General features: G+C 44.3%; 1 protein-coding gene across 2 annotated transcripts in view; it reads right to left on the bottom strand.

Moving 5' to 3' along the window:
• TBCE (tubulin folding cofactor E) overlaps positions 1–14,374 on the bottom strand; it is a 174,539-nt gene extending 160,165 nt beyond the window's left edge. Inside the window, exons 1-2 of one of the 2 annotated variants that reach the window (XM_073671478.1) lie at positions 14,243–14,374; positions 10,674–10,791 (exon numbers count right to left, since the gene is read on the bottom strand). In XM_073671478.1, coding sequence (XP_073527579.1) covers positions 10,674–10,773 — 100 coding nt within the window. In that variant the 5' untranslated portion in view covers positions 10,774–10,791; positions 14,243–14,374. The remainder of the gene's footprint in view (positions 1–10,673; positions 10,792–14,242) is intronic. The other variant, XM_073671479.1, reaches the window with a different exon arrangement.
• Positions 14,375–14,754: the final 380 nt, after the last annotated feature.

Genomic DNA, 14,754 nt, shown 5'->3' with positions numbered 1-14,754 from the left:
AGATGCGGTGAACAAGCAAAGCAGAGTAAAACCCGCCGATGCGGTGAACAAGCAAAGCAGAGCAAAACCGCAGATGCGGTGAACAAGCAAAGCAGAGTAAAACCCGCAGATGCAGTAGACAAGCAAAGGAGAGCAAAACCGCAGATGCGGTGAACAAGCAAAGGAGAGTAAAACCCGCAGATGCGGTGAACAAGCAAAGCAGAGCAAAACCCACAGATGCAGTGAACAAGCAAAGCAAAACCCGCAGATGCGGTAGACAAGCAAAGCAGAGCAAAACCCGCAGATGCGGTAGACAAGCAAAGTAGAGCAAAACCCGCAGATGCGGTAGACAAGCAAAGCAGAGCAAAACCCGCAGATGCAGTAGACAAGCAAAGCAGAGCAAAACCCGCAGATGCGGTAGACAAGCAAAGCAGAGCAAAACCCGCAGATGCGGTAGACAAGCAAAGCAGAGCAAAACCCGCAGATGCGGTAGACAAGCAAAGCAGAGCAAAACCCGCAGATGCGGTAGACAAGCAAAGCAGAGCAAAACCGCAGGTGCGGTAGACAGGACAGGGCTCTGTTCACATGGAACAGACTGGAGAACACAAGAAGATAGCTGGAACACAGGAGTTAGATACAGAGGCAGGGAAACAGAACGAGCAGAACCAGATACACACAAAGTACTTGCAATGAAGTAGCGAGTGGACACAAAACTCACAAACAGAAGTACAGAGACAACGAGTTGGAGTTAGGTGCAGGTTCAGATACTGCAGGAAAAGGGAAAGGTACAGACATAGAGACAAACAGGTAATGGACTAGGACACTGTTCAGACAGGATCTGAACCAGGAACAAGATACAGGAACGAGCCTGGGAACTCAGCCCCCAGGGTGGCGGAAACAGACTAGATACAGGACAGGACCTGGCAACTCAGTTGCAAAGACAAACTGAGTGAAGGTTTTGATTTATATCAAGTTTAAGAACAAGTGCTGTTAGAAACGCATATGGTATTCAGCATTGTATCCCATCTGATTGTTAAAAAATACATCTCGATAGTGTGAACAAATAAATTTATTATACACTGCTCAAAAAAATAAAGGGAACACTCAAATAACACATCCTAGATCTGAATGAATGAAATATTCTCATTGAATACTTTGTTCTGTATAAAAGTTGAATGTGCTGACAACAAAATCACACAAAAATCATCAATGGAAATCAAATTTATTAACCAATGGAGGCCTGGATTTGGCGTCACCCCCAAAATTAAAGTGGAAAAACACACTACAGTCTGATCCGACTATGATGTAATGTCCTTGAAACAAGTCAAAATGAGGCTCAGTATTGTGTGTGGCCTCCACGTGCCTGTATGACCTCCCTACAACTCCTGGGCATGCTCCTGATGAGGTTGCGGATAGTCTCCTGTGGGACCTCCTCCCACACCTGGACTAAAGCATCCACCAACTCCTGGACAGACAGCGAGACATGATGTCCCAGATGTCCTCAATCGGATTCAGGTCTGGGGAACGGGCGGGCCAGTCCATAGCTTCAATGCCTTCATCTTGCAGGAACTGCTGACACACTACAGCCATATGAGGTCTGGCATTGTCCTGCATTAGGAGGAATTCAGGGCCAACCGCACCATCATATAGTCTCACAAGGGGTCTGAGGATCTCATCTCGGTACCAAATGGCAGTCAGGCTACCTCTGGCGAGCACATGGAGGGCTGTGGGGCCCTCCAAAGAAATGCCACCCCACACCATTACTGACCCACTGCCAAACCGGTCATGCTGAAGGATCATGCAGGCAGCAGATCGCTCTCCACGTGGCATTTCTTTGGAGGGCCGCACAGCCCTCCATGTGCTCGGCAGAGGTAGCCTGACTGCCATTAGGTACAGAGATGAGATCCTCAGACCCCTTGTGAGACCATATGCTGGTGCGGGTGGCCCTGGGTTCCTCCTAATGCAGGACAATGCCAGCAGTTCCTGCAAGATGAAGGCATTGAAGCTATGAACTGGCCCGCCCGTTCCCCAGACCTGAATCCGATTGAGGACATCTGGGACATCATGTCTCGCTCCTTGCACCACAGACTGTCCAGGAGTTGGAGGATGCTTTAGTCCAGGTCTGGGAGGAGATCCCACAGGAGACCATCCACAACCTCATCAGGAGCATGCCCAGGCGTTGTAGGGAGGTCATACAGGCACGTGGAGGCCACACACAATACTGAGCCTCATTCTGACTTGTTTTAAGGACATTACATCAAAGTTGGATCAGCCTGTAGTGTGTTTTTCCACTTTAATTCTGGGGGTGACTCCAAATCCAGGCCTCCATTGGTTAATAAATTTGATTTCCATTGATGATTTTTGTGTTATTTTGTTGTCAGCACATTCAACTTTGTACAGAACAAAGTATTTAATGAGAATATTTCATTCATTCAGATCTAGGATGTGTTATTTGAGTGTTCCCTTTATTTTTTTGAGCAGTGTGTTTATCTCAGAATTATTGACGACTTATTATTATTAATTTGGTGCGTTCGAGCATCTGATAATGTATTGAACAAATGATGAACTAATACTAATGATTAAAATTTACAATTCACTGCAGTTAATCATCCATCACTTTATTGAATCTACAATTCACGAGTGTTCCTAATCAAATTATCTCAACCTCCATCTGCAGAAAACTCATTGTGGGAAATACAATCTTACCACTAGCAGCCACCCCAAATACACTACAAAATGCATACCGGTTGGTGAGTACAGCAGAATATTACAAAATATTAGTGATAGGCAATGTTTCAAACAGGAAATGAATGGTGCCCACAAACGGTTAATAGATAGAGGTTATTCTGATTGTACAATACTACGGTTTAAAGTCCAAACGAAGGATCGCAAACAACTTATTGGTAAGAACATTCGATTTGTTATACCAGTACTATGAAAACACTCAAACCTGTTTTGTCCATACAATATACCGTATTTTTCGGACTATAAGACGCACCGGACCATAAGACGCACCTAGGTTTTAGAGGAGGAAAATAAAAAAAAACAATTTAAGCAAAAAATGTGTTCATGGTGCACTTTTAAGGGGGAGGGGGTCTTCTGCTGACACTGGTATAGGGGTAATAGCCCCCCAATTCTGACAATATCCCCTATCCTGGTATATATGCCCCCCCCTTCCTTTTATACGTGGTCCCCATCCTCATCCTGGTATGCCTGGCACCCCTCATCCCCGTCCTGGTATGCATGGCACCCCTCATCCCCGTCCTGGTATGCATGGCACCCCTCATCCTTACCCAGTTATGTATGGCACCCCTCATCCTTACCCAGTTATGTATGGCCCCCTCATCCTTACCCTGGTATGTATGGCCCCCTCATCCTTACCCTGGTATGTATGGCCCCCTCATCCTTACCCTGGTATGTATGGCCCCCTCATCCTTACCCTGGTATGTATGGCCCCCTCATCCTTACCCTGGTATGTATGGCCCTCTCATCCTTACCCTGGTATGTATGGCCCTCTCATCCTTACCCTGGTATGTATGGCCCCCTCATCCTTACCCTGGTATGTATGGCCCCCTCATCCTTACCCTGGTATGTATGGCCCCCTCATCCTTACCCTGGTATGTATGGCCCCCTCATCCTTACCCTGGTATGTATGGCCCCCACATCCTTACCCTGGTATGTATGGCCCCCTCATCCTTACCCTGGTATGTATGGCCCCCTCATCCTTACCCTGGTATGTATGGCCCCCTCATCCTTACCCTGGTATGTATGGCCCCCTCATCCTTATCCTAGTATGCATGGTCCCCCTAATCCCAATCAGGCAAACATAAAAAAATAAATAAAATAAACACTCATACTCCCCTTTCTTCTCTCTCCTCCAGCGCTGCGTCCTATCTGCCCGCACTGATCTCTCCATGTGAGCCGCGCATGATGTCATTGCCATGAGCGGCTCACATGGAGAGATCAGCTGCCGGAAGTCACTGCTCCCCACGCCGGGACTGTGTGCGCGGGGAGCAGTGACTTCACTCTCCTTCATAGCCGGCACACAGTGTAGCCGCGCTGCGGCTGCTGCCGGGCTATCGCGTGTGCCCGCTTATTAAAGGGCATGAATATTCACCCCCTCCCCACGCCCATGGGCGTGGAGAGAGGTTGAATATTCATGACCTTTAACAGTGGGCACAGGCAATTCCGGCAGCAGCAGGAGCCGCAGCGCGGCTACACTGTGTGCTGCTATTAAGGAGCATGAATATTCACTGCTCCCCACGCCCCATGGGCGTGGAGAGCAGTGAATATTCATTTTCTTTAGCAGCGGGGACAGTGTAGGCTGCAGCGGGCCCCGCTCCTCCACCGCTACCGCTCCCCCCACATCCCACATATATATTCCCCCCCCAACATTTGGACTATAAAACGCACCCCCTATTTTCCTCCAAAATTTTGGAGGAAAAAAGTGCGTCTTATAGTCCGAAAAATATGGTAGTCCCCAGTTTAACCCCTTTCTGACGTGAGGTGTAATTGTACGTCCCTGTGCCTTAATGACCAGGTAACTATAATTACGTCTCATTGATCGTGCCCGCATAGAGGATGTGCGGGCGCGATTGCCGCCGGGTGTCAGCTGATTCTGACAGGAAAAAAAAAAAAGTTTTAAATATATATAAAAAAAAAAAAAAAAAAAAAACAAACAGTGCCTCTTTTTTGATTGTTCGTATTTGATTATTATATCATGTGATATAATCATATAGGATTGTTGGGAAAGCTTTCCCATCAGGCTTTAAAAAAGAATGCAGGAACGCGTTCGAAACGCGTCACCTTTGTGCTTTCTGTCACTCTCTCCCACTTCATATGTGACATGGATTTTTAACATTAATAAAAGTTAGATACAATTTTTTACCAGAAGCTGGAACCTATCGTTTTCTATTTCACGTTTCCACGTTTGGTCAGAACATTGTTCCCTGCACACCGGTTTGCACATAATACGGTCAGCTGGCTTTTTTTTCCCACTTTGTTTTTTTTTTTCATAAAAATAATCTCAATCACTAGGATATGTTGAAACATTCCAGTTATAATAACACAAAGTTATACTGGTCAGTATCTAAAAATCTGGCCTTGTCAAGAAGATGAAAACAGGTTTCGGCAGTAAGAGATTAAAGGGCGGGTTATGCCATAAACCATAAGGTGTATTGGGCAAGTAAACCTCGCAGCTAAGACTACTAGGTGGGCATTTCTCAGTGAAAGCAGGGGCTAGCCACAAAACCAGAAGTTCAGAACGAAAAAAAACTAGGGAAAAATATCTGTCAGCGTGTTCTGTAAATAAGAAAACGACAAGTTACCATCAGTTAATGAGAAAGTAAATAAAAGTTTGTCACTGGACTACAGTTTTTTGAACACATAAGTGGCAAATATGAGAAATGAACAACAAAAACCAGAGTTTCTTGAAAGCAATCAAATACGGCTTCTCCGAAAATAAGACAGGGGAGAAAATACGAACTTCTTGCAGATGTTGTCCTTGGTAGGATTTTAATCCAAGACCCCAGACTGTAAGGCTGCAGTGCTAACCACTGAGGCACAGTGCTGCCCTTACAATGTCTTGTACCATTCTTGTATTTTTTCATCTCTCTGCCTCTTGGAGAATCCAGTTTCATATAGCTAAATGGCTAGTCCTATTCTTACCCGCTAAAACTACTGTCACGGGTTTACCGCAACAGAGAGGGGCCAGAAGACTGCAGTGTCTGATTTCACGTACTCCTGCACTGATTGGTAGCACTTCACCACCATATTAAACAGTGCAGGTTTCTGCTAGCAGTGCAGGGGTTAATCTGCTCAGCTGAGCATTTCTGGAGCTTTCCTGCTTTGATGGTCTCAGCCGTCCAGTGTTGACCACTCTCCTCTGCTATATATACTCGCATCTGGCAATCAGGGATTGCCAGTGTTAGTTTCATACTGTCTGGTTCTGGAGTTGGAGGTGTTGGTTGTTTGAGGAGGCGTTTGGAGTGTTGATCTAAAAACTGTTACATGGCGATTTGTCTGTGTGCATATCCTCATACTCTGCTATTTGGTTTTTCCTTCCTTTACTTAGCGGTGTTCCCAGTATGTTTGTGATTGCATATTTGTATGATTGGTATTTTCATTTATCCCTGTATATCTTCCCTTGCTAGTCTGGTTTGTGTACTCCTATACACTACAACTCTCCACTTCCCTGGGTGGGGGAGAGGACAGATAAAGGCTGATTTAGGAACTCAGGAAGGCACTTGGCCCTGGTGTCTTCTCCATCAGAAGTAATCTGGGGAGGAGGGACAGCTAGGGCACCCCTTGCTTTAAGGATAGGAAAGAGCCCCTACACCGGGGATATCCTACAACAGTGCTGTGACAACTACATTTTCCAGCAGTACTTGCTTCTCCTCAGTGCTGCAGATTCCCCCTCCTCCTGTGTGGTCCTGAAAAGAACTGGAGTATAAGCTGGTATACATGCAACATGTAGGAGCAGGTTCACACTCGGCATAAAAAGCAAAACCTAATATAGAAACAAAATTAGCATATACCCTGCTGTAATTAACCCCTTAAGCCCCGGAGCATTTTTCGTTTTTGCATTTTCGTTTTTTTGCTCCCCTTGTTCCCAGAGCCATAGCGTTTTTATTTTTTGGTCAATATGGGCGTGTGAGGGCTTATTTTTTGCAGGACGAGTTGTACTTTTCAACGCCATTACTAGTTTTACCATATCGTGTAAGGGAAAACGGGAAAAAATTCCAAGTGCGGTGAAATTGCAAAAAAAGTGCAATACCACAGTTGTTTTTTTATTTATTTTTTTTACCACGTTCACTGATTGCTAAAACTGACCTGCCCTTCTTATTATACTGGTCATTACGAGTTCGTAGACACCAAACATGTATAGGTTCTTTTTTATTTAAGTGGTGAAAAAAAAATTCCAAAATTTGGTTAATAAAAAAATAGCGCCATTTTCTAAGACCCGTAGCGTCTCCATTTTTTGGGATCTGGGGCTGGGTGAGGGCTTATTTTTTGCGCACCGAGCTGAAGTTTTTATTGATACCATTTTGGGGTAGATAGGATGTTTTGATCACCCGTTATTGCAATGTTGCGGGGACCAAAAAACGTAATTCTGGCGTTTAGAATTTTTCTCTCGTTACGCCGTTTACCGATCGGATTAATTCTTTTTTTATATTGATAGATCGGGCAATTCTGAACGCAGCGATACCAAATATGTCTATGTGGGTTTTTTTTATTATTATTTTATTTTGAATGGGGCGAAAGGGGGGTGATTTAAAATTTTATATTTTTTTATTTTTAAAAACTTTTTTTTTTCAGTTTTTGCATGCTTCATTAGTCTCCATAGGAGACTAGAAGCAGCAACTATCCGATCGGAAACTATCGGCCGGTGAGTCGGACGTCCGTTGTGGGCAAAATTTTTGAAAGCTTCATTAAAGAGGCGATTACGCAGCATCTTGATGCTAATAATCTTTTAACCCCGAACCAACATGGATTCATGAGGAATCGCTCCTGCCAAACAAACCTGATTGACTTCTACGAGGAGGTTAGCTCTCGAGTAGATCAGGGGGAACCAGTGGATGTCGTGTATCTCGACTTCTCAAAAGCGTTCGATAGCGTGCCACATAATAGGTTGGTATACAAAATGAGAATGATGGGGCTGGGGGAAAATGTTTGCAAGTGGGTAGCTAACTGGCTAAAGGATAGAAGGCAGAGGGTGGTTATAAATGGAATATACTCAGATTGGGTAAGCGTCACTAGTGGGGTACCACAGGGGTCTGTACTAGGCCCAATGTTATTTAATATCTTTATTAACGACATAGTCAACGGGATAAATAGTAAAATATCAATATTTGCAGATGACACAAAGTTATGTAAAACAATTAATACAAAAGAGGACAGTGCAGACCTACAGAGGGATTTGGATAAGCTGGGTAGGTGGAGCATTAAATGGCAAATGAGGTTTAACGAGGAGAAATGTAAGGTCATACATATGGGAAGGAAAAATGGAAGTCACCAGTACTCACTGAATGGGAAATCATTGGGGAATTCAGAGATGGAGAAGGACTTGGGCATCTTGATTGATAGCAAACTAAATTGGAGTGCCCAAAGTCAGGCCGCTGCTGTAAGGGCAAACAGGGTAATGGGATGTATCAGAAGAGGTATAGCTGCAAAGGAGGAGAACATTGTTCTTCCACTGTACAAAGCACTGGTCAGACCACACTTGGAATACTGTGCTCAGTCATGGGCCCCAATATATAGAAAGGATATAAATGAGCTTGAAAAGGTACAAAGGAGGGCAACAAAATTAATAAAGGGAATGGAGGGACTGCAATACCCAGAGAGGTTGGCAAAACTAGGACTATTCAGCCTGGAAAAGAGAAGGTTGAGGGGGGGACATAATAAATGTGTACAAATATGTTAGGGGACAGTATAGAGATCTTTCCCGGGATTTGTTCAAAAGGAGGGATATTACGGTAACAAGAGGGCATTCACTAAGACTGGAAGAGAAAAGGTTTCAGCACCAGCATAGGAAGGGGTTCTTTATGGTAAGAGCAGTGAGAATATGGAATTCACTGAGTGAGGAGACGGTAATATCGGATTCACTACACCAGTTCAAGCGGGGACTGGATGCATTTCTAGATACCAGGCAGATTTCAGCGTATACTTAAAAATAAAATAAAATAGTCGGTTGATACAGGGATTTATTCTGACTGCTGGTTTCAGAGTCGGGAGGGAATTTTTCCTCAGGTGAAGATTGGCTAAATCATTTGAGGTTTTTGCCCTCCTCTGGATCAACTTTAGCAATTACAGAACTAATAGGTCGAACTTGATGGACGCAAGTCTTTATTCGGCTTTAAAAACTATGTTACTATGTTTCTGCTACATACAGGGGATCAGCAGATCCTCTGCATATAGCAGAATTGGTCCTGTGCTATGAGCGCCGACCACTAGGTGGCGCTCATAGCGACCAGATCATGACAACCACAGGCGTCTGCTGCAGACCCTGGGTTGTCATGCCCACCCATCGGTGACCCGTGATCACGTGACGGGGTCGCCGGTGGGTGGGGCTTAGGACGCGCTTCCAGGAAGCGCGCGTTAAATGCCGCTGTCGGAGATTGACAGCGGCATTTAACATGTTAACAGCCGCGGGTGGATCACGATTCCACCCGCGGCTGTTGCGGGCACATGTCAGCTGTAAGAATCAGCTGACATGTGCTCGGTTCAGTGAGGGCTCAGCGCAGCAGCCCTCACTGAACCGGGGGTACGCAAATGTGCGTACTAATATGTCACCCATTGTTAAGGGGTTAAAAAGCAATAGTGCATATAAACAATACAGGGTACTTAGTAAACACAGTTTTTGATTAAAAAAAAGAGTAAAAGCGATCCCACCAGCACAAAGGTGTACCCAGTTGGGAGGGTCTAACCTCTAGTATTAAAACCTTACCATGTGTCAAAAATTATCTCAATATGAATAAAGGCCGGGAACAAACTATGGACAACCAGCAATGGGAAGCTATATAAACGTAATGCCCAAACGTAAGCAACAAATTAATTGTTACGCGCACGCCACTTAATGAATTCAACGTCTAAGTGTACAGAGGCTGCATCAGAAATGCTACTCCATACAGAGACTGTAGAAGCATTTGTGGCATAGAAAATGGCAGCACATTTGATGAGTTTGAAGCTGGAAGCGGCCACACCTCAGTCATGCCTAGATTCCATCCTTTTTGGTACAGCAGATCCAAAGTGGTGTGAAAAGCTTTTACCATTTTTGTTATATTGATGAATCGGCCCCTAAAAATTCACCTTACACTTCTGCGCACTCTTTGCTCCATCACAGTACCCTGCCTGACCAGTTTCATCTCATCAAAAAGTCAAACAGTGGTCCTTCCCCCTCCAAGCCCTGTTGTGCGTCTAACCAGTTCTTTTCCTCCACATATTGGATATCTGCATACTCAGGAAAAAATTGTACAACAAATTTTGGGGTCTCTTTTCTCCTGTTACCCTTGTGAAAACTGCAAAAATGTAAGTCTAAAGTAAAATTTTGTGAAAAAAAAAAAAAAGTAAAATGTTATTTTTTTCCTTCTAAATTCCATGAATTCCTGTGAAGCACCTGAAGGGTTAATAAACTTCTTGAATGTGGTTTTGAGCACCTTGAGGGGTGCAGTTTTTTAGAATGGTGTCACATTTGGGTATTTTCTGTCATATAGACCCTTCAAAGTCACTTCAAATGTCAGGTGGTCCCTAAAACAATTGTTTTGTAAATTTTGTTGGAAAAATGAGAAATTGCTTTTAACAAAAAAAAAAAGGAAAGTAGACATGTGGGAAATATTATTTATTAACTATTTTGTGTGACATATCTCTCTGATTTAAAGGCATAAAAATTGAAAGTTTGAAAATTGCAAAATTCTAAATTTTCGCCAAATTTCCGTTTTTTTTCCCCACAAATAAAAGCAAGTCATATCAAAGAAATTTTACCACCATCATGAAGTACAATATGTCATGAAAAAAACAATTCCAGAATCAGGGGGATCCATTGAAGCGTTCCAGAGTAATTACTTCATAAAGTGACAGTGGTCAGAATTGTAAAATATGGCTCGGACAGAAAAGTGAAAACAGGCTCGGGAGTGAAGGGGTTAAAAGAAGTGTGTATAACAAAACTTTTTTTTTCAGTTTATGATATTAAAGCATACCTGGTGTAGGTGGCACCAATCCAACAAAATGGACCGTTGCATATTCTCCATCACAAATTATACGTCGACCAATGAGATCACGGGGAATTGTTTCAGTCATTTTCCTGAAGATGTGCTACTGAAAAATAAAATTAAATTCTAAATGAATCTATGAAATTCCAATAGCAGCTTTCAAATTTAGTGTGAGTAGAAACTATTATATGGAGCCCTACACTTACAAATAATTAATTAGTAATAGAATGACTTAAAGGGAACCTGTCACCAGAAGAAAAACGCTATTAACCTGCAGTTAATCTGCAGGTTAACAGCATTATTAACCTGCCCGACGCCTGCACTTAGCCTAACAGTGCAGCAAGAAAATTAACTTTATTCCCCCCGCAGCCTTCTGAGTTTACAGAGTGGCAGCTGTAACTGAACTCCTAGCAGTGACTGACACTCGCTCTGCATTGAGGCCGGCTGTCAGTCAGTGCCGGGGGCAAAATTACAGCCGCCGCTCTGTATACTCAGTGAGGTGACTGAACCAGCTTGGCTGGAGACGCTGTGATTGATGCTTCTGCTGCGTCTCCATAATGAAATCACATGAGCCCCTGCCTGGCTGGCTATCCTCCCTTAAATAGGTTTGAATCAAGGGGATCTGCTGGCCATCACACTCCTGCAGCTTCCGGTACCTGCCCCCGGAAGTATTATTTCAGGTTAAAGGTCCCAGCGCACGTCATCAGGGCGCACCTTCTGTGACTGTGCATCCAGGACGCACAGCTGCCGGCCACTATGCGGTGATGGCGCTGCAGACACACACTACGAGCCCCCATTGGGCCCCCCACAGTGCTTCTAGTTCCCTAGCGTTGGCCGCAGCAGAGTAAAAACTAAAACAAGATCTTTTTTTTTAATCTGAAAAACATAACAAAACTAAAAGTCCTTTAATAAAGATATTAAAAACAAAAAATATATACGTTTGATATTGCCAAGTTCAGAAAAGTCCAATCTATCAAAATATAAAAATAATTAATCCAATCAGTAAACACCATAAGGCTATGTGCCCACGATGCAGAAATGCTGCATATTTTTCCGCTTCTCCCTGGCAGGAATTAGGCTGAGTGCCCACGTAGCGTTTTTCAAGCGTTTATGCTGGGGAATTTCCGCAGCGTAAACGCTTGTGAAACGCTAGGTAATCCGCACCCCATGGTCCCCAAGGGGATTCCGCATGTTCTATGCACATGCTGCGGATTTTTCTGCAGCGTTTATGCTGCGTACAAAAATCCGCAGCATGTCATTTAATTTTGCGGAAGCACAGCGGAACTCCCGCCATTGACTTGCATTGAGACGCATAGAAACCGCGACTGTACATTTGTACAAGCGGCTTCTATGCGTCTCTATGTGCGGATGGTATCCAGTTCTGGAGGAGAGAAGACTCTCATCCAGACCTGGGTACCATTCTACCTGTAAGAAAAGAATAAAATAACAAATAAAGTTTATATTCACCTGTCCGGCGGCTTCTCTCTGAATGCCGGCATCGCTTGAGGACCTGCGGTGACGTCACAGTCATGTGACCGCAGGCCCTTCACCGCTCTGTCTCGCGATATGCCGGCATCCAGGAACCAGACTGGAACGAGCGCTGCTGCACACACCGGGGCCTCGGGGGTGAGTATAGCTTTATTTGTTTTCATTTTTACGGTTCACACTATATAAATCCATGCCGGTTGCATGGATTTATATAGTGTGACCTAGTTGTCAAGCACTTTCCAAGTGATGCTAATCGCCTGGAAAGCACTTGTCAATCTGCATGTGAATCCGCATGTATTCTGCAGGAAAAACGCATGCACAATCTGCATGCGTTTTTTCTGCCAGGGAGATACAGAAATGCTGCAGAAATTTTCTGCTTCATTTCTGCATCGTGGGCACATAGCCTTACGCATGCGTTTTTTACATGCGTTTTTCCCACCAGGTAGAAGCGTTTGTCAAGCGTTCTTCACATGCATTTCCGCATGCGGGTTATCAAGCGCTTTTCCAAGCGATTTTAGCATCACTTGGAAAAGTGCCTGACAACTTGTTCACACTATATAAATCCATGCAACCGGCATGGATTTATAGTAGTGTGACCAAGTTAGTTAAAAAAAAAAAAAAAGAATGAGAATGGTAAAAAAAAAAAAATATGAAGTTTATACTCACCTTCCGATGTCCTCCCGGTGTTATCTCCGCTGCGTCCGGTGTGTTGGGTGGCTCGCGCTGTTGTGAAGGACCTGCGGTGACGTCATTGAGCCATGTGATGGGTCACATGACTCATTGACGTCATGGCAGGTCCTTCACAATAGCGCGAGCCGCCCAACACACCGGACAAAACACCGGGAGGACATCGGAAGGTGAGTATAAACTTTATTTTTTATTTTAAATTCTTTTTTTTTACAGATTCTATGGCACCCAGGTCTGGATGAGAGTCTCCTCTCCTCCACACCCGGGTACCATCCGCACATAGAATCGCATATTATCTGTGTGTACAAATGTGCTGACACAGATAATATGCGTTTCAATGCAAGTCAATGGCGGTGATTACGCTGCGTGTCCGCAAAATTAATGGACATGCTGCGGATTTTTGAGCGCAGCATGAATGCTGCCGGAAAAATCCGCAACATGGGCATTGACAGTGCGGCTTGTCATTGGGGACCATGGGGTGCGGATTACCAAGTGTGTCCCAAGCGTTTACGCTGCGGAAATTCCTCAGCATAAACGCTTGGAAAACGCTACGTGGGCACACAGCCTAAATGGGGGAAAAAAAACACCTAAATTACCTTTTTTGGGGTTGCTGCAACAAGTGATCAAAACGTCACATCTATCCCAAAATGGTGTCAATAAAAACGTCATCTTGTCCCGCAAAAAAAAGCCCTCACACAGCTCCACTTCTGATTTTACTAAAAACTAAAAAAAACTAAGCGTTTCATATCTCTGTAATAATACTGACGAGCAGAATCATATCAAGAGATCATTTTTACCACAAAATGTACACCGTAAAAACATCAGAAATGTGGGGGGTTTCACAATATCTCCCCGCTTGGAACTTTTTCCTGGTTTTCAGTGCACTATTTGGTAAAGTAAATGGAGTCATTCAAAAGTACAACTCGTCCTGCAAAAAAAAGCCCTCATGTGGTGATGTGGACAGAAAAATAAGAGAGTTATGGTTCTGAGAAGAAGGGGAAGAAAAAACCAACGGGCACTGGTCAGAATTGTAAGAGGAGGCTGTCTTTAAGGGGTTAAAGTAAAAAATACCACCCTTCTGGTAACGTTACCAAGCAGGTTGGGCAAAGAAGGTACTGAATATAATGGAGCCACACAGCCATGGGGCAGAGGGGGTTAACGCTGCCCACTGCTGTATACGATGACGTCATACAAAGAGCGCAGCTCCAGGACGCCTCACTACGGCACGGGGCAGGGCGAAGTCAGCAGGCTGATGCTCAAATACACTTGTTCTATACACATAAAGCTTCGTTTCATTAAAAAAAAAAACAGAACTACAGCAGCTAGACTGCCAACAGCGGCGCCCCGATACAATGTAACCAGCAGTAACTAAGTACACCCACCAGTAGCAGCGCCGCTAGGATTCACACCTTCTGTCAGTACTACCTCCCAGTACTACCACATTTTAATTTCCGGGTTCAACGTCATGACGTCACGAGCATCCATGTTCAGCACCACGCCCCTCACGGTGGAACATCATTTCTAGAACGACACGGACTGAAGACCTCTTCCGCCACCTAGTGGCAATATTGCATATAGCTTGACACCAGACGTGCGTTGATGAAGGAACATAAGTCAATTCTATGCCCCAGGGAGGAATCGATGCAATGAAAATCAGATCGTGTCGTTACAATTTATAGCAACTAGTGACTTAAATAGGAAAACAGTTTTTCAACTGAATGGATATAAAGCTTAGTAATCAGGAAAATACTGTCTGTACTACCATAATTTCCTTTCAGAACACTAAAAAATGGGAAACCGTTCAGAGGCCAGATCTGGCAAATCACCCTGGTGCCAGCGGCACCAACAAAAGCACCCAGAAGCAGCAATTGGAGCAGCTTGTTTGTGCAGGACT

The sequence above is a fragment of the Phyllobates terribilis genome, unplaced genomic scaffold, assembly GCF_046119375.1.
Source record: "Phyllobates terribilis strain yellow unplaced genomic scaffold, ASM4611937v1 Scaffold_3__8_contigs__length_932513732, whole genome shotgun sequence".
NCBI lineage: Eukaryota > Metazoa > Chordata > Amphibia > Anura > Dendrobatidae > Phyllobates > Phyllobates terribilis.
This window is presented reverse-complemented; position numbering and strand designations above follow the sequence as displayed.